General features: G+C 59.2%; 2 protein-coding genes and 1 long non-coding RNA gene across 14 annotated transcripts in view; 1 reads left to right on the top strand and 2 right to left on the bottom strand.

The window, feature by feature from the left end:
* LOC110387340 (bone morphogenetic protein 8B-like) lies at positions 328–7,964 on the bottom strand. Its single transcript, XM_021375399.1, has 7 exons — positions 7,547–7,964; positions 3,358–3,550; positions 2,669–2,817; positions 2,257–2,451; positions 2,008–2,087; positions 1,742–1,852; positions 328–977 (listed from the first exon to the last, which is right to left on the bottom strand). Exons 1-7 carry the CDS (start codon positions 7,947–7,949, stop codon positions 828–830), a joined length of 1,281 nt encoding a protein of 426 aa, XP_021231074.1. The 5' UTR covers positions 7,950–7,964; the 3' UTR covers positions 328–827.
* MACF1 (microtubule-actin crosslinking factor 1) overlaps positions 9,506–24,572 on the bottom strand; it is a 112,038-nt gene continuing 96,971 nt past the window's right edge. For 6 of the 12 annotated variants that reach the window (XM_021375386.1, XM_021375384.1, XM_021375389.1 and 3 more), the window contains 24 exons: positions 24,375–24,530; positions 24,023–24,220; positions 23,485–23,613; positions 23,026–23,199; positions 22,125–22,280; positions 21,779–21,985; positions 21,537–21,656; positions 20,921–21,090; positions 20,561–20,720; positions 20,214–20,408; positions 19,359–19,487; positions 18,944–19,087; positions 18,627–18,815; positions 18,192–18,309; positions 17,539–17,702; positions 16,440–16,602; positions 16,186–16,340; positions 15,878–15,952; positions 15,248–15,265; positions 13,390–13,507; positions 12,333–12,544; positions 11,839–11,949; positions 10,213–10,336; positions 9,506–10,101 (listed from right to left, as the gene is read on the bottom strand). In XM_021375386.1, coding sequence (XP_021231061.1) covers positions 9,860–10,101; positions 10,213–10,336; positions 11,839–11,949; positions 12,333–12,544; positions 13,390–13,507; positions 15,248–15,265; positions 15,878–15,952; positions 16,186–16,340; positions 16,440–16,602; positions 17,539–17,702; positions 18,192–18,309; positions 18,627–18,815; positions 18,944–19,087; positions 19,359–19,487; positions 20,214–20,408; positions 20,561–20,720; positions 20,921–21,090; positions 21,537–21,656; positions 21,779–21,985; positions 22,125–22,280; positions 23,026–23,199; positions 23,485–23,613; positions 24,023–24,220; positions 24,375–24,530 — 3,627 coding nt within the window. In that variant the 3' untranslated portion in view covers positions 9,506–9,859. The remainder of the gene's footprint in view (positions 10,102–10,212; positions 10,337–11,838; positions 11,950–12,332; positions 12,545–13,389; positions 13,508–15,247; positions 15,266–15,877; positions 15,953–16,185; positions 16,341–16,439; positions 16,603–17,538; positions 17,703–18,191; positions 18,310–18,626; positions 18,816–18,943; positions 19,088–19,358; positions 19,488–20,213; positions 20,409–20,560; positions 20,721–20,920; positions 21,091–21,536; positions 21,657–21,778; positions 21,986–22,124; positions 22,281–23,025; positions 23,200–23,484; positions 23,614–24,022; positions 24,221–24,374; positions 24,531–24,572) is intronic. The other 6 variants (XM_021375390.1, XM_021375395.1, XM_021375393.1 and 3 more) reach the window with 4 other exon arrangements.
* Positions 15,823–17,263, top strand: LOC110387343. Its single transcript, XR_002432471.1, has 2 exons — positions 15,823–15,971; positions 16,416–17,263. It is a non-coding gene; the product is annotated as an uncharacterized LOC110387343 (long non-coding RNA).

Below are 24,572 nucleotides of genomic sequence, written 5' to 3'. Positions count from 1 at the left end.
AATGGAACCTTTCCAGTGTGGTGAGACCTTGTCACAGGCAGCTGGGCAGCGGGAGCAGGTTCTTATTTTGGTGCTCACCATCAGGGGATTTGGGCTGGTTTATTGCATTCTTTTATCTTTGTTTTTTTCCCTTGTATGTGGCCAAGCCAGACTCCCTGGGTGCCCTAGAACAGCCCCAGCTGTCACAGCGCCTGCTGGGCTCAGTTTCAGGCAAATAGGTGCAGTTTGAGGCAATCACAAGTATTTTTTCATTGCGAAATTCAGCCTGCAGAACAGAACGCCGTTGTGCCGTGACATTTATTAAAAAACAGCAAGAGAAACGCCGTGTTTACTTTCCAAACTAGGCATTTATTTTATAACAGTGTTGCAGCTCAATATGTATTATTTTTTTTCCCCTCGGCTGAGTTTTGTGAGCTTTAAGTAAACAGGAGCGTGTTAGTCAGCCGGCTACTTAATTGGCTGAGAGTGTTTTTGCGTAGGGAACTGAAAGCCCTGGTTGGAGCCGGGCTGCCCAGCTGTCCCCGGAGCCTCCCTGCCTCACCCCGGGCACCGCACATCCGCCACGGCCCCACGTCACCGACCACAAATCCTCTTCCTCTCCTATATATTTATATCTACGCATGGATACTATGGATGTTTCTCATTATGTGTGGTGAGAGAAGGGAAGTTTTATATTATTTACATCCACGTCTGGGAAGGGGGAGGGCTGGGGCGACGGGTTGGTGTTGTGTTGGCTGGGCAGCCCCAGTGCCGCTGCAGCAAGGCCACCCAGCGCACGGCGAGGACGCGGTGTCCCCTGCCCCATGTCCCATGTCCCCGCTGGGTGCTCAGTGGCAGCCGCAGGACTTCACCACCATGTTGCGGTGCTTCTTGAGGATCACGTTGTTGTTGCTGTCGTAGTAGAGGACGGAGGTGGCGCTGAGCTTGGTGGGCGCGCAGCACGCCTTGGGCACGGCCTCGGGCTTCATCAGGTGGACCTGGGGGGCAGAGGGGGCCGTGGGCACACGCGAACCTCAGTGCACCCCGGCTCTTACCTGCACCAAGCCTGGGTGAATGGGGGGATTATTTCCAGCCTTTTGTAAAAATATTTATTCTAAACCCTTGGCAGTCCTCGCTGCAGTTTATATTGGATCGGGGCAGCCCTTCGTTCATTTGAGATTTCTGGACCCGGAGCCGAGCCCTGGCACCGTGAGGTTTGCAGGCAGCTCCCGCCGGCCTCACCCCACATGTGGGAGCCATTTGCCAGCGGAGCTCTCCCAGCTCGGAAGTCCGGTGTTGTGCTGTCCAACCCTGCTATTTGCAGCACCGGGCTGGCACGGCTCCCGGCTCCCAGCGCCAGGTGATTCACGTCCACGCTGGGAAGAGCCCTGGTCTGGGGGTGAGGGTGGGTGCCCGCAGCGGGGGGGTTCAGGCAGCTTCGTTAATGCAAAAATGAAACCCCGCCAGGTGACACCTTCAAAGGCTCGGCCAAGGACTCGGCGCTCCCTGTAATTAACCGCGAGCACCGGAGTCGGCGTGACTCCACCATTGGGAAATCAAGCACTCACAGGTCAGGAAATTCCAGAAATTAAAGCATGGGTTGCGATGTGGGTTGGATTTGGGAAAACGGGGCAGCAAAGCCTTCCTGCTCAGAATATGCTGAGCCCAGCACCTGGGGCCTTGAGTGCAGCCTCAAAGGGTGGGGACAAGGAGGGGTCCGACACCGGGAGCCCCCCCTGATGCTGCCAGCCCGGGCACTGACCAGGGACTGCAGGATGGCGTGGTTGGTGGCGTTCATGCAGGAGTCCAGCGGGAAGGCGCACTCCCCCTCGCAGTAATAGGCTGAGTAGCCCTGGGGGGCGATCACCCAGTCCTGCAAGGAGAAGACGTTTTGTTGGGGCACTGTTTGCTCCTCCATTCCCTGCCCCCCACCTCCTCCCCAGGTTTGTTCTCATGTTCAGGGTCACCACAGCTCCTCCACGGGGCTGGGGGGGCCTGTGGCTCTGTGGAGGGGGGGTGGGTCCATACCAACCAGCCCAGGTCCTGGAAGCTGACATAGAGCTCGTGCCGCCGGCAGACCTGCCGCCCATCTGCAGTGTGGACATCATCTATGGAGGGAGGAAGACAGCGTCAGCCCAGGGTGGGGGTCGTACCGTGGTACACGGAGCCTCCTCGGTGCACACTGGGCTGCGCTCCTGGGCTGGAGGAGCAATGTGGGAATGGGCAGCAGAGCCTCGTGCTCCCTGCATGGCCCGGGCTGCTCTGCAGGGCTCTTACCAAAGATCCCCGGCAGCTTGTTGGTGTGCGGGAGGTCGTTGCTCTTCTTGGGCTGCCTCCTGCGCGGCACTTTGGCCGCTCGTGTGGCACGCACGGGGCTGGCGCTCGCCCGGAAGAAAGTCACCATGAAGGGCTGCTTGGAGCGGGGCCCCCGGCGCCCCAACAGCCCCACCGAGCCCGGCTCCACGCTGAGCCCTGCAGGGACAGAGCAGGGGACAAATGCAGGCGGGTCCTGCAGCCAGGCACTGTGCAGCACGCTCAGCACCGCGCACGCTGCTCATTGGGTGCTCACACCATGGAGCCGCATCCTGCAGCGCTGCCCACCCCGCAGCTGGGAGCTGCACGCTGCAGAGCTGAGGCAGCACCAAGAGTGTTCCCGGGGGTCTGGCCCCGATGCTGCAGTGGTTCTTACCGTTGTCTGTCTCCACGTAGAGCCGCAGGCCCAGGTTATACTTGCGTTCCACCAGCCAGTGGCTGCTGGCAGCCGTGACATCGAACACCAGCCAGCCCTCGGTGCTGGCACGCAGCTGCTGCGCGTCCAGCAGGAACAGGTCGGACTCCCTGCAGATGGGCACAGCGATGAGTAACGCCCTGAGGCTCCCGCATCCCGCGGCCATTAGTGGCAATGACTCTGTGCCCGTGCCTGTACAGGCCCCGGTGCCGCGGGGTCAGGACAGCGCCTATGGCCGTGTGACCGTGACACCCTGGCAGCTGCCCTGGGAAAAGCAAAGCTCCCTCCTCACACCAGGTGTGTCACTGCCTGGGGACGCCGTGGAACAGCGCTGCAGCACTTGGCACGGGGTGGGAAAGGCGAAGGACAGAGGTGGTGCTCAGCAGTGGCCCCAACCCCATCCCAGTCCTGATCCCTTTTTCTATCCCTGTTCCTAACTCTATCCCCATCCCAGTCTCCATCCCTATCCTGGTGCCTCATCCTATCACATTCTTCATCCCCATCCCCATCCCCGTTCCCATTTTGATCTCCATCCGTTTCTCTCCCTAGACCTATCCCTTTCCCAATATCCATCTCTATCCCCATCCCATTCTCCATCCCCACCCCAGTCCCCATCCCAGCCTCCTCCCCCCCGCTCCCATCCCTGTCACCTGTTGGCGTGCTCGGCGGCGATCTCGTGGATGCTGACGTGCAGGGTGCTGTTTCCGTGCCTGCTGACGCCCCGTGCTTTGTAGATGCGGAACTCAGCAGCCGTCACCGACTCACCCGCGGGCACCTGCGTCAGGTCGAAGCGGAACTCCTTCCAGTAGGGCTTCGGGGAGGAGGTGTCCCGGTCCTGCTCCACTGTGGGGCACGGGGTCAGGGACCGCCCCCCAGGGGCTGACCCCACGTCCCCTGTCTGGGGACAAACCCCGCTGTCCCCGTGCCCTGACCCTGCACAGCTTCCTGCCGTGTGCTGATGGAACATGGGGCAGAGGGAGTGAGGCGAGGGCAGGGCAGGTGCCAGGTCACCGCTATGCACCAATACCCCCATTCCTTTTACTAAGTGTCTGTTTTCTGCAGAAATCGGAGCCTTTTGGGAAAGGAAACTTCTTTTTAAACCCATAAAGGAAAGCACAGAGTGCTTCTTTGTGGTAGGACATCCCCACCATGACACTAATGTGTAATTATTTTCTTCACATTGCTCTGTAGAAGTATTCCAGCCTGCTGTGGCTGAACGTAATTAAGGTGATTAATGCTCCTCCTGCTTTAGACAGAAATGAAATGTCACAAATCCCAGCTTGCGCCTCCTTTAAAAAAGACCCAAACACACAAAGTTGTGAATAAACAACCAACCGAACACCTCCAAATGCCATTGGTAACCATTTCTGGGGGGGGCACGTTCCTGATTTCATGCACCACACTGTTTCCCTCCGCCTTTGTACACGGGGCAGCTCAGCACATCTCGAACCGAATGCTGAGATGTTCACTACGTATCCACAGCTCTTTTTTTCCCCTCTCTTTTCCTTTTTTTCCTCTGAACCCAACGCCGCATTCCCTCCTGCCCTGGGGTTCACCACAGCTCTGTTTTATAAAAAGCTCGTGGCCGGCGGGCGGATGCGGATCCGCTTCCTGCAGGCGGTGAGCACCCGGTGCAGGGAGGGAGGGCGAGAGGCGCTGGGACCGTGGGCACCGGGACCCCCTGTGCTGCCTGGGTGGGCCCTGGGGCTGAGCCCCTGTGAGATGGAATGGCTCAAAAGCCCTTTTCTGCGTTTCCATTCTGTCCACCGCCCCGTGCGGTGCAGCTCAGCCCTGCCCAGGGCTCAGTGCTCCTGCAAAAACCCCTAAAGCAAAAAGCCTCCCTGCAGCCAGCGAGCACCCACAGCACCTGGGCCGAGGCAGGGGGATGAGTGCAGGGACACCCGGTACAGAGCAGCATCCCTTCGGTGCACCCTGCGGACACTCAAACTCTCACCCAGCGCCAGCTCACGTGTCACTGCCCATGGGTTCTGCATCATCCCATGGGGACGTGGGCAGAGAACCTGCAGAACTGGGGCCAACCGCTGCCCCGCGTCCATGGAGCACCCACGAAGGAGTCCCAGCTCACGAAGCCGCACCTCGGGCGCACCACGGCAGCCATGCACAAGCTGAGGGCCACCACGGACACAACCCATAGGAAAGGCCTTGGGAGTGCTGAACGTCTGCAGTTAGAGGCACTACTGACCCGTTCACATTTTCCCCAAAAGCAGAAGGGAATATCTGGAAGCAGGGCTGGGGAAAGCCCTGCGAGGCACTGATGGGGATGAGGAGCAGGGGCAGCAGCCGCAATTTGCTGAACCTGGGGATGAGCTGAGCTCACAGCATCGCAGTGTTGAGGCCCCGTGCCCCATCTCCGTGCCCCTCTGCGGCTGTTGGAGTGGGCACTGCCTCCCCCCCCAAGCTTGGGCCCGGCCATTGATCAGGGCAGCATTGACTCAGCACTGCCACCCCGCAATTATCTGTGGGCGGGTGATCCGGGTTGCGGGCGAGACACTAAAAACACCCAACCCAGGTCCTGTGCTCTCCTTGCCCCCTCCTGCTGCACTGTTCCACCCCTCAGCGCTACCACATCCTTCCCCAGCCATGAACATCACAGCCCCCATCCCAAATAATGGTGACAACACGCATACCCTTATATAACAGCATTGGCCCACGCAGCCCGGTGGGACTGCCCAGCTCTGGTGCCCCCAGGTCCTACACTCCCTCCCCCCCCCCCTTTTATTTTTAGCTGCATTTCACTGTAAGAATTCCGTGCGCTGCTTCTATAAATGCGCATCAGTGGTAATTACGGGTCCCGGCTGCACCGAGCGGTCCCCGCGACCATTTCAGGCACTAAATTAAAAGGAAATGCCGGGATATTCGACCACATCAAGCGCACGGAATCCTAAAATAGGTCTAAAGGAGGTGCAGGGAAGATGCTCCTTCACTTACAAGGAGGGAAAAAAAATAAACTCCAGAGCTTTCCAAAGCCAGGGGAGATGGAGGAGCGCTCCCAAGCACGGTGAAAGCCACTGAGCCTCCACTGGGCTCCGGCTCCATCCCATGGACACTTCTTCCTAAGAGGAACACAAAGGGCACCCTCACCCCAGGCTAAGGGCATCTCCCTGGCTGCAGGAATAGCGCCCGCGCCCCCTCCCCAGCGCTCTCACAGAGCATTCCAATGTCATCCACTGGGAGAGGATGCATGGAGCCACTTGCACCAGTGCCAACCCCAGTGCCCGAGGGCCGCCCGGAGCTGCTGATGCCCATGGCTGCACTCGGGCTCAGGCTCTGCCCGGCAAAAGGGGAGTGCTCCGGGTGTGGGGCTCCATCACAGCTGAGCCCACATCACGCTCACATGGGGAACGTGGGCACTGGGAGCAGTGCAGTGCCCCACAGAGCACCGCCATCCCCCATTTGCATGTCCCATCAGGATAATGGCATAGCCAATTATGCATGCAAATGAAAGTTAGCCTTCTCCCACAAAAAAAATTTATTTCATTAACATGAAGGGGCTGGAGAAGCCACAGAATTCAAAGCCATTCAAATTGAAGGCTGAAGTTGTGCTCTCCAGCCCGCTGCGGGGATCCGGGTGGCCCCACTTCCCATCCCACCTGAACCGGCCACAGCTGCAGCACGATTTGGTGTTCATGTGCCAAGCACTGAGCAGAGCTGGGGGCCAATGTCCCAGCACCCACCTGCCCGGTCCTGGCTGCCCCGCCCCACAGAGCTGGGTGCTATGGGCACAGCATAGGGGCTGTCCTGCAGGGTCCCCGACCTCTGTGCAGCCCAACACTGCAGGGGGATGCAGGGAAGGATGGAGAGGACTTGGCAGATGCCTCTGTAGCCCTACCGCTGCCGAGCTCAGTGCTGGGGGACCCCACGCTGAGAGCTGCCAGCTCCACAGCAGCCTTTGTTCCCCACTGCTCCCAGCATTGCCTGCACGACCCCACATGGGTCCTGGGGTGCTGCTTCCCGCTGCACACCAATGGCGCAGCCAAAGCCCAGGACACCGCTCTGCACCTGGATACCGCTGCCCCACACCTCACCCCCACCTTCACACGGGTGCACCCCAAAAGCCTCGTGCTTGGCCACAGCAGCTGGAGGGGAGCACGCAAACAGCCTAAAGCGAAGAGCAGAGACAGGAAAAGCCAAGTAGGGGTTCAGGCTGCCCAGCAGAGCCCGGTGGGTGCCGGCTGGAAGGAGCCCTGCTGCATCGCTGCTCGCAGCGTCTGGGAATGGGCTGAAGCTGGAGCTCAGCAACCAGCCCGACGGGATTCCAGCAGTAATGAGCGACCGGGAGGGTTTTATTCCGAGCCGTGATTCAGCGGTGTCCCACCGCAGGTAATTGGTGCACCTCGATGCTGGAAGGGGGAGAGCAGCGCCCGCCCGCCCCGCCCGGCTGCTTCGTGCCCGCCACGGCGACGGGGTGGGCGATGCGGCCCCGTGCTGCGGGGTTTGCAGCTCCCGCGGCTGTGCCGTGATGGAGATCGTGCTCGGGGGGCCGGGGGAACCCAGCTCGCCGCAGCTCACGGCACGGCAGGGAGCGGGTGATCCCCAGCCACGCTCCGCTTTCCCCCCCGCTTTCCCCTTCGCCATCGCTGCTTTCCCTCGGCCACAGCCTCGGGGAGCGCCCAGGGCTCAGCCCCGCTCCCCTCCCCGCCCCGTCCCGCCGCTCTGAAGCCCCGCGTTGGGCGAAAAGGGGCATTTCTGAGCGGGGACGCGCGGGGAAAGCTCCCGGGATGACGGATGCCCGCAGCCGTCGGGGCAAAAACTTCGGACCGGGGTTGGCTCTACCCGCGGCGGCCGCCCCGTCCCGCCCCACCCCGGTGCCGCACTCACCCATGTTCACGAGGCTGACCACGGTGTCGGCGCGGCTGACCACGCTGCCGGGCGGAGGGCTCTGGGTGCTGAGCCCGGTGAGCACCGGGCGCGACACCGCCTCCTCCTCCTCCTCCTCCTCCTCTCCGGCCACGGCGTGGTACAGATCGAGCATGAAGAGCGGAGCGGCGGCGGCGGGGGCGCGGGAGGCGGCGGGGGAGCGCGGTCGGGGCCGCCCCGGCAGCCCCAGCACGGCCAGGATCTCGCGCTGCACGTCCCGCCGCTCCCCGCCGCTCAACCGCCGCTGCACGAACCCCGCGTGGAGGCGGCGGCGGAGGACGCTGCCGCTGCCCCACTGGCACAGCACCGCCGCCGCGCAGAGTAGGGCCACCGCACCCAGCCGCCCCCCGCGCCCCGACCCCATGGCACCGCCGCCCCGGCCCCCCCCGCCCGGTGCGGAGCGGAGCGGAACGGAACGGCCCCGCGCGGCGCCGCCCGGCACCGGCCCCGGGAGAGGGAGAGGGAAAGGGACGGCCCCGGCGGCGGCACCGCCCCGGCCACGGTGCTCCACGCCCGGCACAGAGCGCGGCCGTCCTCCCACGGACACCGAGCCCGTGGACGCCCCGACCCGCGCGCATTTACCCCTGTGGGCGCTTCAACCCACGGACGTCCACCCTGCGGGCACCCAAACCCGCAGATACCTGCCCCTGTAGCACCCGACCCGACGGACACCCAACCTCACGGTGCTCAAACCACGGACGTCCAACCCTGCAGGTACCCAGACCCGTGGGCATCCGCCCTTGGAGGTCACCCAGCCCCGCGGGCACCCCACTCACGCACCCTTCCCCGCGGACGCCAAACCCCTGCAGCGGGCACTCGTCCCACGCAGGCCGAGCTCCCCCGCCTCCCATTGGAACCCACCCCCCCAGCTGCTCTCAATCCCCGCATCAGTGGGATCCACGCACCTGGCCCAGGGGCACCTCCCCCCGCTGCACTCCCGGACCAACGCCTCCAACGTGAAACACCAGCGCTTGGCAGTAAGGTAGGAGGCAAGATTGTTTATTACCGCAAGCAATTGTAATACAAAAATGTGTCTGTTTTTTTTTTTTTTTAAACAATTCATTGGTAGAGCTTCAGGTTGTTTTTTTTTTTTTTTTTTGCCTCAATTTAAACCAATTGAGAGAATCACACAGCAACGCGGTCAGAGCCGGAGGGGAACGCCATCCAATAAATACAGGGGCTCCGCGGAGCCCGCCCCCCGCCCGGCCCCGGTCAGTTCGGATTCATTACAAAGAGCGTACAAAAGCCGGACAGGACGTGCAGCGAGTGTGCTGGTGAGACTCATTGCAAGGACAAGCAACTGTGCGTGTAAGTCCAGATTTCTCCTAGGAGCAGAGGTCGCCTGGCTGGAAGCGGGGCGGCCAGAGAAACAATAAATAGGAAAGAGGTGCGGGTAAAAGCGCCGGGTCGGTCCCCGAGGTCAGCGATGGGAAGAATCCTCTCCAACCCCCAGGGCCCCCCCCCGCCGCGGGACGCACCGAGGGGTCCCATCCTGGAGGCTGCCTGCGTGCCCCCCCGCCCCGCAGCGTCCTCCTTAAGGAACGGAGTCGCTCGGGCAGCGCCGGGCAGGACAGCGGCTGGCACCGACCCCACGCTGCAGCGCGTGCAAACCGTGCCCCCCCCAGAGCCCGGCTCCCCCGGGAAAAACCGCATCGCGCTAAAAAAATAACGAATGGAAAAGAAGCCCCGAGTCCCCACACCTCGCGTGTCTCCGCCTGAGGTATCTGTGATTTACAAAAAGAGTTCCTTGAACACTGCAGGATTCAGGTCTTTGCTTTTAAATATAATTTACCTTGCTGAGACAGCAAGTTAAGTTTATAAAGATGCATTTAGGAAACAATCCTAAAAGATAACGCAGGTTCGCGCCCTGCCCCGCGCAGAAATCCTATTTATACCTTAGTTTTTCTTTACACTTCCACATCTTGACCTTTTTTGCTTCCTTTTTTCTTTTTTTTTTTTTTTCCTTTTTTTCTCTTCCCCCGTCTCCATTTTCCGCCCCTCTCCCATCAGGGGTCTCCGAGAGGCAAAGTTTTTTTGTTTCGTTTTTATCTACATAAATATTCACATGAAAATAGTAACTTACAAAAAGGAGAAAAAAAAAAACAACGAAAAAAAAAAAAAAACCCAAGTAAGGCAGCTCCATAACACGACTTTCTTTTACACTTTTAACAATATAGCTTCTCCCATTTAGAATAAATATACATCCAATGTACGTATCGGGGTTAAAAATCGGACACAGGTCGGGTTCGCGATGCCGGAGGGCGCGGTGCGGTATTATCTCTTGGGGCCCGGAGTTTTGGGGGTGGCAGTGGTCGTCTTCTTGGACATGGTGGGGATCTTGGAGGGCTTGGCGCCGCGGCGCGAGCCGGCCACGCTGCTCTCCGAGGTGTCGGAGCACGCGGACTGCGTCTCCAGCAGGTCGAAGTCCGAGGCGTCGCTGCCCCGGCGGCTGCTGGCCCTGCTGCCCGCGCGGCTGCCGGCGCGGCTGGTGGGGCGGCTGGCGGCTTTCTTGGGGTCTGTGGGGAGCAGAGAGCCCGCGTGTGTCCACACGGAGCCCGCCCTGCAGCTCCCAGCTCTCCCTGCTGCCCCGCTTCCCCCCAGCCCCGCTCCGTCCTTGCCCCGCTCACCTGCCCGACCGCTTTTGGCACCCGAGGAGACGGGCGAGGAGCTGTTGCTGGTGTCCCCCACCAGCGAGGTGCGGCTGGAGTGGAAGGTGGGACGCTTCAGCTTGCTGCCCGCCGCCGGCGTCACCTGTGGGGAGGGACAGGGCAGCGCTCAGTGCCCAGCGGCACAGACAGCGCAGCGCATCGGCAGCGCGGGGACCGGCAAGCATCCAAAGCATCCACCTTAACGGCCAGGGAGAGCACGAGACGGCGTTTTGGCAGCGGTTGAAAAAGACGCAAAAAATAGAAAAAAAGTGGGTCCTGAAATGACCGACAGCACTGCGGGCCGAAACAAAAGCAAAGGCACTGCCCACGGGGCAACAGCAGCACTGGGTCAGCAAACAGAAGCGCAAAATGTTGGGCTCCTCATCCCAGCATCCCGCTGCACGGACGCACCGCGGCGCTGGGAGGTGGGGGAACGCGCTGCTGGATGCTCAGAGCCGGCCCACGGCCAGGCAGGGCAGGCAGAAGGAGCAAATGGGCACTGAAGGCGGCGGGCACCGGCTCCAGGCACGAGGCTGCGCCACACACAGGTGCTTCCCATGACCTTTAAGATGCTGCAAAGGAAGATGGGGAAGCAGCACAACCTGCAGCGTTGCTCCCGCTGCTGCGGAGGAAAGCGAGGGGGTGGGGGCACAGCCCGGCCCCCCCCAGGGCAGCGGCTCCAGTTTCTGGGATGAAGCAAAGCTCAGTCTGGGGGGTGCTGGGCACAGCACGGGGACAGCTGCAGCCTCTCGTGCTGCCGTCCTGCAGCGCGGCTCAGAGCAGCGTGAGGCCCCCAGTGTGCGATCTTTGGGATCTCCCAAAACTGGAGCCAGGCCGGGGCAGGCAGCAGGAGGGGAGCCAAGCGAGGGGCTCCCCTTCAGCCTCAGCATGAATTAAGATCTGTTATCACGTGATTGTGAAGGTATTGTCCCCGTGGTCAGAGATTTCAATTCTCGTCCTTGATCCTGGATCGGAACCCAGCCACAGCAGCAAGCAGGCAGCACGCAGCAGCACACGAAGGGCTCCCGACCTTCTGCTCATCTCAAAGTCCGCCTGGTCTGCTGGGAAGCACTTCCAGCAGCACCACGTTCTGCTGCTCCCGGCCGCGCATCGCCCTCTGACCCCGCACTCCTCATTCGCAGAGGGAAGCCCGGGGCAGGAGCTGCCTCCAAGGGCCCGGGGCCGCGCTCCCCGGAGCATCGCTCCGCACACCCCACGCGCGCATCGTGACGCCGGAGGCGAAGTGGTTCCCGCGCACGTGCTGTAGCTGATTTTCAAGTCTTAACTCGGCTGTCTGAATGCCAATCACGGCCTCTTTGGGATGCTCACAAGCTCTGACAGATTCTCTTTTCTTTTTTGAGAGCACGCAGTAAACGTTCAATCTTTTGGTTTGCAATCAGGGAAATGCGCGCTGCGAGCGTTATCCCAAGGCCGGTGCTTGGTTTGCTCCGAGTTAGGAACCCATGAAAAACGCTACCAGCCCTCGTGCCAGCGGTGCCAGCAAGCGCTGCTCTACCCGAGGGAAGCGTTGGGCAGACGGACGCGGGGTGCTCCGGGAGCTCCGCCTGCGACAACGGGTCCTGGGGCTGCGGGAGAGGACCCTACCTCAGAGCTGGGGAGCTGGAGGTCGGGGTAATCAGATCCCCGCAGCGGGGTGCCCGCTTTACTGTTTATCAACCAGGGTTTGTCATAACATCGAGAGAAGTGATGAGGAGTCTGTGGAATGGAAAACCCAGAGAGGGGGGAGAGGCGGGAGTGAGTGAAAAAAAAAAAAAAAGATGGAACAGAAAAGTAAATGGGAATGAGGGGAGAAGAGCACTAAAATGAAACGAGAACCAAACAGGAAATAAATAATAATGAAAAAACCCAACAAACGGGCGATGAAATAACACATGCCAAGTGATGGGGGGGGTGGGAGGAGCGGGCGGTCCCTTCTCCCCATGGCCGTGGTGCAGCACCGCTGCGGGAGCTCTGCAGACGGACACCTGTCCGGAGCCGTCCCACCCGTGCACCCCCTCCCCCCGCATCCTTCCTCCTCCTCGTGCCGCAGCATCTGTCTCACGGGAACGGGCAGAGCAAGGTCCTCCCGCCGGCCCTACCTTGGCTCCGCTGGCCGGGGTGGCCGGAGACGACGGCATCGAGGCGCAGCTGTGGTTGCTCTGGCTGGCGCTGGAGCTGGAGCGCGTCGGGGAGGCCGCCCGGGAGGACGGTTTGGACCTGCGGCCCCGCGAGCGGAACGGCGTCATGCCCTGCGAGGCGCCCTCCGGCAGGATGAACTTCTCCCGGAGCTCCAGGTTGGTCCGTCCTCGCGCTGGAAGGGACCCGGGAGAGCAGAGCTGAGCGCTGCGTCCAGGCGGCACCGCGCCCCAGGACCGGGAGGGGTCACCCCCGCGCTGTCCCCAGCGGGTGACGGGATGGCCTCGCTGCGGCTGCGGCTCTCGCCCGCCCGCCTCGTGCCATGCATTATCTCTCTGGGAATTCATCTGCTTAAAGGCTGCCTGAGGCTCATAAATCCACACTGCCTGCTTTGCTATTCTCTGGTTTCTTGGGGCAATCCCGTCCGAATGGCCTTTAAACACGGCACGTTACAACAGTGGCTGTTGCTCAGCGTGGCTTAAGAACAGCTTTGAGAGGCTGTGGTTCCACCCCCAGCTTTGGGCAGCTCTTCATCAATTTTGGGGGACAGGTGACAGGGGGAAGCTAAAGGCCAACGTCAACGTTTCCACCCAAATGTTGCTGAGAGCAGGAGGGTCTCCCTCCGAGCAAGGGGCAGCCCCACGGGGAGCTCAGGGGACTCCCGCTGCCGAGCAGCTCCGGCACGAGGCCACGCACTGAGTCAGCGCACGGACCAGGAAGCCAAAGGAGCAGCTGCAGAACAGAAGGACGATGCTGAGATCTCCCGTGGATGGAAATAACTTTGGTGTCAGCGCTTCCCTGTTAGGAACTTGGCCCAACGCTGAGCTTTGCTCTAGGAGCGCCAAATCTCACAGTTTTAAGTTCTGTCATTTGCTTTGGGCCCATTTCCTCCTGTTCCTTGGATGACCCAGCCCTACTCCCCGGAGCACCTGGTCCCACCCGGCCACTGAGTCGCCACGTCCCCACAGCCCTGCCAGAGGGAGGGAAGGCAGCCAGCTGCTCAGCCAGGGGCCGCCTTACCTCTGCAGGGGTCATTCTTCACCAAGAACTCATCCAGCGCCATCCACCCTCCGCCGACGCGGACCATGACGGTGCTGCGCAGGATCCGGACCAGCCGCAGCTGCTGGGAATCGCCGAACTGCGGAGCAGAGAAAGGGGATCAGGCACAGGACGCAGGGAGAGCACTGCAGGCTCCCTCCACGCGGGCTGCACCAGAGCCGGGCTGCCAGAAACCGCCTGTGCTCCCAGACACCCGCACCGATCTGTCGAGCACGGATGTTTCTCCAGATTCACTCTGCTGGAACAAATGCCCACCGGCACCAATTTCCAGGAGTTTTTCAGCTGCCTGGCATTACGATGCAGCTATCCAAACCCTTTAGTTTTAAAGAAGCAAACCAGCGTTTGGAATTTGGCCGTTAGATGGATTTTCGCAGCCAGAATCGCGGGTTTTCTTTTTTATTCTGAAGGAAACAGGTTGTCAACGCACTGATGCTGCTGGTGCAGCCCACTCGGACAAGAGAGGGCAGGGGCAAGTTGGTGAGCCAGCAAAGCAGCGCTGTGCCACCACCGTGCGAGAAACCTCCCCAGCCTGAAGGCAGGGGCTCCCCCGAGCCTCAGACTCGGCCCCAGCAGCAGAAAAAGCCCCAGTGCCACCGCCCCGCGAGGATTTCAGTGAGCGCGGCCATGGGAATCCGGGCAGGAACCCCGCAGAAATGGTGATTAGTGATTGTGATGTTCATTAGTGACTTGAAACGCCTTCCATTTCTCAGTCAGTGCACCCCGACCCAGAAGCGGGCTCTGCTTCCCGGCGCGCCCCAAAGCCCCGAGCCCAGGCTGCGTCCTGCACTGCTGAACCCCAGCTCCACCGAGCCCCGCTCCGAGGCGGTGGGGGAAGCACTCTTGGAAAGGGAGCTAATTACCTTCAGAATGATTTTAAAAGAGGGAAAAGAAAAAGTAGGAAGGTTTTCCCCTGGGGGGATAGGAATGCAAAAATAAACGAGAGATAAAATGAGAATCGAGCACTGCAGGTGGAAGGGCAGGAGGGAGCAGCCTTCCCCCAGGGGACAGAGCGGGGTGTCCCCAGTTTGGGGTCCCCCAAAACCCACAGAGAAAGCCGGGGATGGGCGAGTTCTCATTTCACCGTCATGTTCAAATTATTTTTCAGACGCCACTGAGGACGTTTCTATAATCGCTGTCTAACACAAAGCCATCCATCCAATGTGGAAAGCCAGGCTTCCCTCCTCCGGGGCACGTTTTTGGTAGGGCACCATCCTTTCAGAGAAGACACAGCTTTCTGTGTGGGGGCAGTGGGCCCGTGGCAGTGCCTTGTGCCGCTCCGTCCCATTGACAGGAGCTAAATGTGAGCTGGCACAACGACCCCGCTCTGCTGTCCGGGTCCCCACAGCGGGACGCACCCACAGCGCGCTCCTGCGAGCCCTGCTCCCACCAGGAGTTACTCAGCGGGTGCAGCAGGATGAGGTTTAGTTATCATTACCTATGGGATTAAACATGTGGATGCAGCATTGCCATCCCACGGTGATGGTGACCCGAGCGCAGAGCCTGGTACAACCCTCGCATGTGTCACCCCCACGAATTTGTCCCTGCAGCCCATTGACATCCCCAGGGTTCTGAGGAAGGAGCAAGGAGACAGAAATCTCTCCCTTTGAGTCAAATCTTGATGTTTCCCATTGGCTTTTTCCCTTCTTTCTGCCCGGTTTGTTTTGGACAGCGCTCCTCTGTACCAGGCTCTGCGCGGCGGTGGGACAAGCTCTCCAAGCAGCACTCTACAGATCGCATCCTCCCAAAGGACAAAGCACCACGGACACATGAGCTACAACCACTAACGAGAGGTGAGAGAGCATGGCAAGGCAAACTGTACCTGGTTGCCGAGGAAGAACTACGGAGGAGAGAAGTGGAAGGGATAAGGGTTGGGGAGCGGGAGGAGAGTTGAGAGCAGGAGGAGGGGAAAGAAAAACAAGAAAAACATTTTATGGGATTAACAGTGCAATCATCACGACAACTGTTAACTGCGGGGAGTTAGAGACGGGGCTCTGAGGCAGCAGGGAGCTGCGAGCCCCGAGCACAGCGCAGGAAGCCGGGCAGCTGGCTGCCAGCTCGCGGCCGAGCTTCACCTCGGTGAATAATTTGAAACATAAACACTGGAGTCTGTTACAAAGAGATCCTGTAAGGAAATTATTCTCCTTCTTCAGGAGCGAGCTAAGAAAAACACGGGCGTAAGGTACACTCATCCACCAGGAAAACTTCAAGGGCGGCTGCGGGCGGCAGTGAATGCTGCGCTTGAGCGGCCGCCCGCCCCAGAACACTGCCACTGTTATGCTCTCCTGCACGGGCACACCCTGGGGCTGGGGCAGCGCCGGGCCAGCACTGCCTCCCCAGGGCGCACGGACCCAGGGCACGGGGCCCCTCCTCACCCCGGGGTCCCTGGGGCTGCCCATGGGGGTCCCCTCCCTGCAGGGAACGCCGGGGGGAGCGGTGCCCTCTGCCTTACCCGGTATTTGTTCTCGCCGATCTGCTCCACTTGAAACCTCTTGGCACACTTGCACTGGGCCACTTGCCTGGTGACCTGCACCGGAGAAAGCGAGGTAAGAAATGGGGATTTTGGTGCCTCCACTCAAGTAGGCTTTTTTTTTTGGATAAAACACAGACCTAAGCGGCCGATACTTCCAACACGCTGGTGATACACGGATGAATTATTTTGGCCCGACACCAGCACGATCCTTTCTTTCCTCCTCTTTGTCTCCCTCCCTCCTGCCAGCCCCCGTCCTGACCCACCCCAAACCACCCCAGGTGCTTCACCTCATCCTCGATTTTGTCCGCGTCGGTGGTTGGGCGGTACGCGTCCTTGTTGGGATGGAGAGCGGCCACAAACTCGTAGTAATCGATGTAGCCGTCGCCGTCGCGGTCAAAGATATCGGCCACCGCCGTCATCTCCAGCTTCGTGGTGGGGAATTCTGGAAGGAGGGGAAATGAGCAGCCGTGCACGGGGACGCGCAGCCTGCCCTCGCGGCCGGGTGTTGTTTCCTCAGCTTGTTTCAGGCAGACAGACTTACTGGACGCCAGGATGCCATCGATGAACTCCTGCCGGGTGATCTTCCCATCCTGGTCCTTGTCGATGCGCCGGAAGAAATCCATCACGCGGGACTTCTTGTGGTTCATCCAGCGCATGTACTTCTTCCGCCAGACATCGAAGTCGAAGTTTGCAAACTCCTTCAACTGGAAGGAAATCGCGAGTCAGCGTGGGAACCCCACAGGAACCACGGGGAACCCCCACCCCCCGCCCCCTCCGCATCAGCCCCAGGGGGACGAGCGCGGGCCCTCCCAGCACAGAAGGACACACAGCGCAGGGGACAGCCACCACGTCACCACGGACACGGGACGGAGCATCCCCACGGCCGCGCGGACACACAGGCAGCGCTAGCTACGTGCACACGGACGCACACACACCCTGCTCGGACACGCGGGCTCCTCGCTGCCTGCTGCCACCTCCGCCCTCTCCCCTCCCCTGAGCAGCACCCAGCGCCGTGCTCTCTCCCACATGGGGCGCAGCCCGGCACCCTCAGCCCTGCAGCAGTGCCGCCAGCCCGCAGCAAACCTCTCGCCCTCCTCCTAACCCCTCCTAACCCCCCAGGGACCCCACCCGCTGCAGGAGCTCACAGCAAGGTGACAATGGTTTTGAGCACTTTCTTCTTTTCTTTTCTTTTTTTTTTTTAAACATTTCTCAAGTTAGAAGCAACAAAGGAAAAATAAAACACTGATACGCAGAAACTGAACTGACCTACAGAAAAAGCAACGAAAAACAAAAACACTCACTTCTGGGCATAGCTGCTTTGTTAAGCGTAAATAAAAACAAAAATTACATTAGATGATTGGAAAAGATATATACAGTAGCACTAATTAGTTAAGCTAATTACTAGGAATAAAGCAGGCCTGGCTGTCATTACCTCTACAGATACCAACTGCAGGGGCACAAAGCAGTTCATTAGCGCGCAGTTAATTAAAGAAGGCGGTTTTCAGCCATAACGCTTTGGAAGAGCTTTTTTCCTTGTGGCATTGTGGGGACAGCAGCAGGGACAGCCTGCAGGACCCGGGCAGCTCAGGAGGTGGCACCGAGCGCCCGCACCGCCCCGCGCCCCACGCGGCGCCCGTTACCTCCTCCAGTCGGTCCAGGGCGTCGTTGAGCTTCCGCTGGCGCTCCAGGGCCAGCAGCCAGACCTGCTGCCAGCGGGCCGAGAGTTGGTTGATGCGGGGGTTCTTGGTTTCCGACTGGGAGATGATGGGCATGGTGGGGGGGGCGGCCTGGGGCAAGGATTTTCCTGGGGGGAAAAAAAAGAGAGAGAGTAAATGCACCGCGTGGGGTGGCGTGGATGGGTTGAGTCTGTCTGAGCGCTGAGGACGGAGCGGCAAGGAAAGGAGCAGCACATTCCGAGCAGAAAGCTGCCCCACAGCCCTGCGTGCTGCAGCCACGGCCCCCGCCGCTCTGCGCCCCAAACCCCGCTGGGGGATTCAGAAACGGCGTGCCAAAAACAACAACAAATCACAGCACAAATGCAGAAAGAAACCGAGGAGAAGCGACAGCGTGAGCTTCCCAGCACCGCTGTGCTGAGCACACAGCACGGGCCCTGCACCCCAGCAGCGCCGTTTCGGTGGTGACCACCTGGATTTCCCCCTGCGAAAGCTTCAGCTGCCTTCCTGGTGGCTGTCAGCGCAGGATGCCTCGTTAATTGATAATCAAAGCTAATGAGTTTCCTATGTATTTGACTTCCTCCCACCACAGCGCGTGTTCCACCGAGCGGGGGACGTACTGTTGCTGCGGGACTTGTCAATGAAGGCTCCGTGGGGCGGCTCAGTCGCTTTCCTCTTGTACGTCTTGGTGACCCGGTCCACGTCCGGCTGTTTCCGTGTCATCTCCTCCATGAAGGACTGTCAGAACACACAAGGGACAAGAGAACCTTTGCAGTTTTGAGATGTTTTCACCTCCAGCCACTGGAGCTCTGGATTCTCGCTGGGATGTGCCCGGCCCATGGAGAACACGGTGCCTGGAGCGATGGGGGCTCAGCCCGTCCGCTGCGCGTGGCTCCCAAGTGACAGCTTGGGATGGGCGAGGTGCTACTTTAACTGGGCTGTCAGGAGAAGCCAACATCTCCCCCATGGCACATCAGGAATAAAACCCCACCTGCCCTCTCACAAGTGTCTGCCCACGGGGCAGGAAAGCACGTTTGCTCCAGCACCGGGCTCACCTGGTGCTCGGTGATGAGGGCTTTGACCTGATCAATGTTCTGCGGCATCGCCTCCTGATCCCGCTGGATCAGGGTGGTCTCAGCCCACTGGATCCAGGCCAGGAGCTCCTCCAGAAGCTCTGCATTCGCCACCAGCTCTGAGAGCGCAGCCTCCAACCTCTGCTGGTGCTGCTTGGCCCACGTGAGGACCTGTTGGAGATGCAGAGATGCATCAGCCCCACATGGGAATGAATGGAGAGGAAAACAAACACCGTGGGCACGCTCTGGGGCTGGGCAGGAGCTCAGGGATGGACACAAGCGCGGCCTCAGGGACTCACCTCCTCGAACCTGGCGCGGATGATGGTGATCCAGTGCTTGATGGTGGTGATGCAGTCAGGGTGGCAGGCGGCCAGGATGACCTCTCCCATTCCCACCGCTGCATTCACGTCCACCCTTTTCTCCTCCACTTTCTTCATGAACTCCTGGAAGTGGGGAATGCGTGGGCCGGGTGTGAAGGGCTGGCACGTGGCAGGGGGCACCCGGGTCCAGCTCCCACCCTACACCCAGCTGTGACCCCTGCATAAGAACAATTTAACTTCCCTTCACCCCTCAAAATGCAGGAACTTAAACAACACCCAAATGGATTATTTTGCAGTATTCCTGCCCACGATTTTGCTTGGGTTGTTCTAAAAAGACAAGGCCAAGTGCTGCGCCGCGCTCCTGGCACCCGCCCCTCTGCAGCTCCCCCTTCACCTTGTGCACATCGATGAGGGACTGCAGTGCCTCGGCATCATCAGGAAGTGCTCCCCGAAAGCGCAGGGACTGCTCAGCCTCCGAGAGCCACTCCAGCAGCATGTGCACGGCCGTCCGGAACTCCTCCGCCTGTGGACACACAAGGAGAGGGTCAGCCCCCCTCCTCAGGACGTGGTTAGGAGCGGGGGGACAAGGGGCTGGGAGGGACTTTAAAAAAAGAAAGGGAGAAGAAGGACCTATCTTGCTGGCCTGGGCTTGCACAGCACCAGCACAAGGGCCTGCAGCTCTGGGAGCTCTGGCCCGAACCAGCAGGTCCTGCTCCTCCTGGCCCTGTCCTTGGCAGCAGCAGTGCTGCAGAACTCGGTGTTTTCCACTAACAGCACAGCTATCTGAGCGCTGGCCAATTTGGCACCTGGGTAGTTTATTCAGTAAATTGCCTGCTTGACATAAAATCTACCTAAGAGCCTTTTGACCTTTTTTTTAAGCAAAAAATCGAGGTCTCTTTTTTTTGCCCTGGACTTGAGCAAACACAAGCTGGAGCACTCTCTGATCACCGGCCCATTCCCACCTGCCCACTGCGCACATCAGCGAGACCTTTCCATCCTTCCTTTTCAGACAGGCCCTTCTTAATGGCTCTTCTTTGGGGAAAAAGGTAAGTAAATAACCAGTGCTGCTTTGCTGTTCTCACTGGCAACAGCTGCAGGGCAGCGCTGTCCTGCTCAGCCAGAAACCTTCTGCCTGGGCACAGGGTGCAAAGAGCCTTCTCCAAGGGAAGCGTTTGTGCCAAACTCCAGGGCACAGCCCTACACGAGTAGAGCTCTCCAAGCCCATTTCCAGCTGCAGCCTTCTGCTCACCTGCTTCAAGGCCTGCTCCAGGCGGCTTTGTTTGGACACAGACAGCTTGCACACCGTGTCCCAGCGGTTGCTCAGCTCCTGCAGCTGTACTTTCACCCAGGTGGTGTCATCCCGGCTGTTCTCGATCAGCTCCCGGCCGGAGCGCTTCAGCACCTGCACTGTCCCCGTGCGCTTCCCCAGCTCCTTCTGGAAGACCTGGAGGGAGAGAGGGCAAAAGCCAAAGGGGTCAGTTCTGGGGTCCTGTGTGATGGGGGATGAGACCGGGCACCAGCTCAGCCTCCTCTGCTGCCTGGCCCTTGGGGAGCAGAGCTCCCACCCCCATGAGGAGCTGCAGAAGGCGTCCTCACCTTGTGAGCGTCCATCAGGTTCATGACCAGGTCCAGGTCGCCATGGACGGGCTGGTCTTCTGCCAGCTGGGGCTCCACCTTGTACAGCCAGTCCACCAAGGCCTGCAGTGCATCCATGAACTGCCCAGAGAACAGGAGCGCTTCTTCCAGCTTGTGCTGCCTGGAGAACAGATATACCCCGTGAACTCTCAGGAACAAACTCATCTCCTTTCGCTGTGGCCCAGTGAACTCCTCCAGCCTCCAACGACCATATAAAACCATCACGTGCCGTAGGGTTCAACCTCCCCTCCTTCACTCTCCACTTTGGCAGCGGTCCTTGGCAAAGCAGCACTGCTGGTAAAGCACCGGGGCTGGATTTACCTTTCCACAGATTTGCCGCACACTGTGTCCCATTTATCCCGGACTTCTCCCAGCAAGTTGTCCAGCTTTTGAGTGTCATCTGGAAGCAAAGCTTTTTCCTTGAGGGCTCTGCCTGTCCTGATAGTGGTGTCGTAGACAGGCTGCTTCCCACCCAGCGTCTTCTGGAACTCCTGGGGACACGGAGAAAAAACAAAACGGCTTCAGAAAACCCGACCTCACAAGGAAGATACACAGCTCTCACGTGGATGCCCAGCTGCACATTTGCCACTGCAGTAATAAGAGTGGATAAGATGTGCCTCTCCCCTGTTCTAACAGCAGAGGAGCTGCTGCCCTGCTCCTTCTCCTTTGTCCTCAAGTTATGACACAGAAGGCTCAGGTTGGATACTAGGAAAAATTTCTCCTCTGAAAGAGCAGTGATGCATTGGCACAGCTGCCCAGGGAGGAGGTGGAGTCACCGTCCCTGGAGATGAGGCACTGAGGGACACGGTCAGTGGGCATGGTGGAGGTGGGCTGGGGTTGGCCTTAGTGATTTGAGCGATCTATTCCAATGCTAATCAATCTGTGAATTGCCTTCCACCCAGTGCCCAGCACCAGTCTTGCTTCAGCAAAGCTCTACCTTGTGTTTGGAGAGCTGAAGCTTGATTTTGTCAGGATCGTTGGAAATCTCCAACTCAGAGTCCAGGTGATTCTCTGCATCCTCCAGCCAGTCAATCAGTTTCTTCCAAGCTTCATGGAACTACAGGAAAACAAAATCAAGTTTGAAACTTAGCACTGAAGCTGTCCCCAGCCCCGCTGTGGTCTCAGGACCCCCAGGGCCGGCTGCACCCTGGGCTCTGTCACTCCCTGCCCATTTCTCACCTGCTTGGCTCGCTTTCTGGCGTCATCTAGAGCCCGGCCCCGCTCCACCGAGCGCTGCACCACCTTCTCCCAGCGGGACTGGACGCTCACCAGCAGGTTCTTGATCAGCACCACGTCCTGCTTTTGACTGAGGAACTTCAGCTGGTTCCCAGTTTGGTCCAGCTCGATGATGCGATCCCGATGAGCATTCACTTCATTGGCGAACACCTGCAAACAGCAAAGCCATCCTCCTATCTGTAAGGAGATCTGGGTGTGCCAGCGAGCACCCAGTGCATGCGGCAAGGGTTGAGGCGCCGTGCTTGTTCCCTGCACCCCGGCACCCACTGGGGGCCCACGGTGCTCGCACCTTGTGCTCATCGATCTGGGCCAGCACGGCGTTGAGGATGAGGCTGGGAGGGGGCACGATGTTCAGGCTCTGCTCGGCCAGCGTCAGCCAGTTGATGAAGTCCTGGAGGGAGTTCTGGAAGTCCGTGGCCAGGGCGAGAGCCTCCTCCAGCTTTGCCTGCACAGAGGGGAGGGAAGGGGGGATAAAAAAACAACGCTGAGGGCGAGAGCTCACGATCTGTGGTTTCACAGACAAGGGCAGGCTTTGTGTCCCCACTGAAGCGCGCCTCCAATGGGAACCTTGTCGGCCCGGCCAGGGAACACGACTTGTTTACCAAGGCGAGGAGCTTTCAATGAAAGCCGCCGCTTCAGAATTAGTTTCTTTCAAAATTCACGGGCGAGAATCGCACGTGAAAGGGGAGACAACTCCATTATCGACACACGAGCAGCTGCATCGCCCTCAGCTTCCCGAGAAAGGGATCGCCATGGGAAGAGCTCTTAGTAAATGGGAGCTGGATGACATTTTGATGGCAACAGCTGCAGCACCACAAATGTATTCTGGGCCGAGGCCACCGCATCCCTTGTTTTATCTCATCGCCGGCCAAAACACCCAAACGGAGGCAGCTCCAAGGACCAACAGAGAGCGCCTTTCAGAGCTGCAGGAGGCTTCTTCCCACCCCGCCTCTGAATAATCCACGTGCAATTTTACACTCATTTTCTGTGATTTAACCACATTTCAGAACTATCTAGAAAAATGAACAGCTTGCCTCTCAGACTGCACCGTTTGGATGACAAATTCAATCTGTGCACCCAAGAGAGGTTATTTAAGATAATAACCCTCCTCCCCAGCCCTGTCCTGGGAGAGCAGAGCAGCGGGGAGCAGCTCCTGCTCGTGGGGCACAGTGCCCCTCTGCCAGCGGTACCTTTCTCTCCTCCATCTTGGTGCTGACCAGACACCACTTCTGCTCCAGCAGCGCGACGCTCTGCTCTGTCTTGGAGCCCGAGCCCGAGTCGTCGCGGTTCAGCAGCATCAGCCGCCCCTTGGCCAGCAGCTGGCTGTACACGTCCTCCCGCGCTTTCAGCTGGCCGTACAGCTCCTGCAACAGGCAGAGCCCAAGCGTCAGGCAAGCAAAAGGTGATGAGAAAATGAGGGCCGGGGCAGGCAGCAAAGTGACAGCAGTGCATCTCTTTGAGCACAGGATGGCGGTTAAAGCATTGTGATGCTTGCCCCCAGCATCAAGTGCAAATTTATCTGTAAGAACACCAGAGAAGCGTTCATCTCCCTTCCCATCAAACTCACAAATGAGAATTTTGATGCCAACGTCTGACAGATAGGAGCTTGCTGAATTGGAAGCACTAAATATCTCCCCCCAAGAAATTACCATGTGGGCATTGAGCTGTTCCCGGGCAGTTTCTGGCAGCCCTCCCGTGGGTTTTGATGCAGACAATTGGCTCTCCATTCTCGTTAGCCACAGGAGGAAGTCTTCAATCTCACCATGGAAACCCTGGGCCTGTTCGGGAAATATAATCGGCCATGATCGGATGACATCAGCCCCCATTGATCATGCGCCAGGGTTGGCGCTGCGTTTGCTTCAGAACCAGATAAAGAGGCAGAGCTGGATTTAACAGCATGGTAGGAAGGGATGTACACGGTACCCCGTCACCACACAGTAATTCTGGCAAGTAAACAAGACACAGTTGGTACTGCAAACAAAAAAATGCCTTGCTTTGAAGCGAGCACATCTCGGGCTTGAGAAGGCAAAAAGTCCTTCTGCAAAAGCGTGGTGCTTCCACCATTAAGCCTCACCTTCGTGCAAGGAAGAACTGAATTTTCACTTTAGGGTAACAAACACCCGTGGACCACACTGCAGAGCCCAGCGTCCCCATCCCCTTCCCTCCGCACGCCCAGCGTGCCCCGACCTGCTGCAGGGTGGACTGCAGCTGCTGCTCCCTTTCTTCTGTCTTCTGCAGCACCGCCTCCCAGCACGCGTTCAGCCTCTCCAGGCGGTTCCTCAGGCTGCTGGCGTCGTCCCCTGCGCTCGATTCCAGGAGCTCGTTGCCCGCTCTGTTCACCGTCTCCACAGTCGCTTGGTGGGCCAGGACGTCGTTCTTCAGCACCTAATGAGACACGTCAGAAAGTGTTGGACACCTCTCTGAAACATCTGGTTAATTCCAGCATGCTTTCACAGACTTGAACCAACTCAAACCCTTCATAAGAGAGAAAACCCCGCAAGAGTGGATCGAACAAACGACACACAGTGGGAGCACTCACATGGTGCTTCGCAAGTTCAACCTCGATGACTTTTGGGTCTCCATTGATGGGCTTCTGCGCATCGAGCAGCTCCTCGGTGTGGGTCAGCCAGGCCATCAGCTCCGCCAACGCGTGCTGGAACTGGCCGAGGGCCAGGAGAGCGGCTTCAAGCTTGTGCTGGGCGACGGCAGAGAGGAAAAGGAATGTTTAAGTCAGGAA

This window comes from Numida meleagris, chromosome 22 (genome assembly GCF_002078875.1).
Source record: "Numida meleagris isolate 19003 breed g44 Domestic line chromosome 22, NumMel1.0, whole genome shotgun sequence".
Lineage (NCBI taxonomy): Eukaryota > Metazoa > Chordata > Aves > Galliformes > Numididae > Numida > Numida meleagris.
The sequence above is the reverse complement of the archived record's forward strand: the minus strand, read 5'-3'. Positions and strand labels throughout refer to the sequence as shown.

What these genes read in the sequence shown, in the direction of transcription:
- LOC110387340 (XM_021375399.1), bottom strand. Translation starts at nt 7,949, where the DNA reads ATGGGGTCGGGGCGCGGGGGGCGGCTGGGTGCGGTGGCCCTACTCTGC. An exon ending in TCCAGGACCTGGGCTGGTTG is followed by an intron (nt 1,853 to 2,007) that starts GTATGGACCCAC and finishes TTCTCCTTGCAG; the next exon opens with GACTGGGTGATCGCCCCCCA. An exon ending in ACGCCATCCTGCAGTCCCTG is followed by an intron (nt 978 to 1,741) that starts GTCAGTGCCCGG and finishes TCTGCCCCCCAG; the next exon opens with GTCCACCTGATGAAGCCCGA.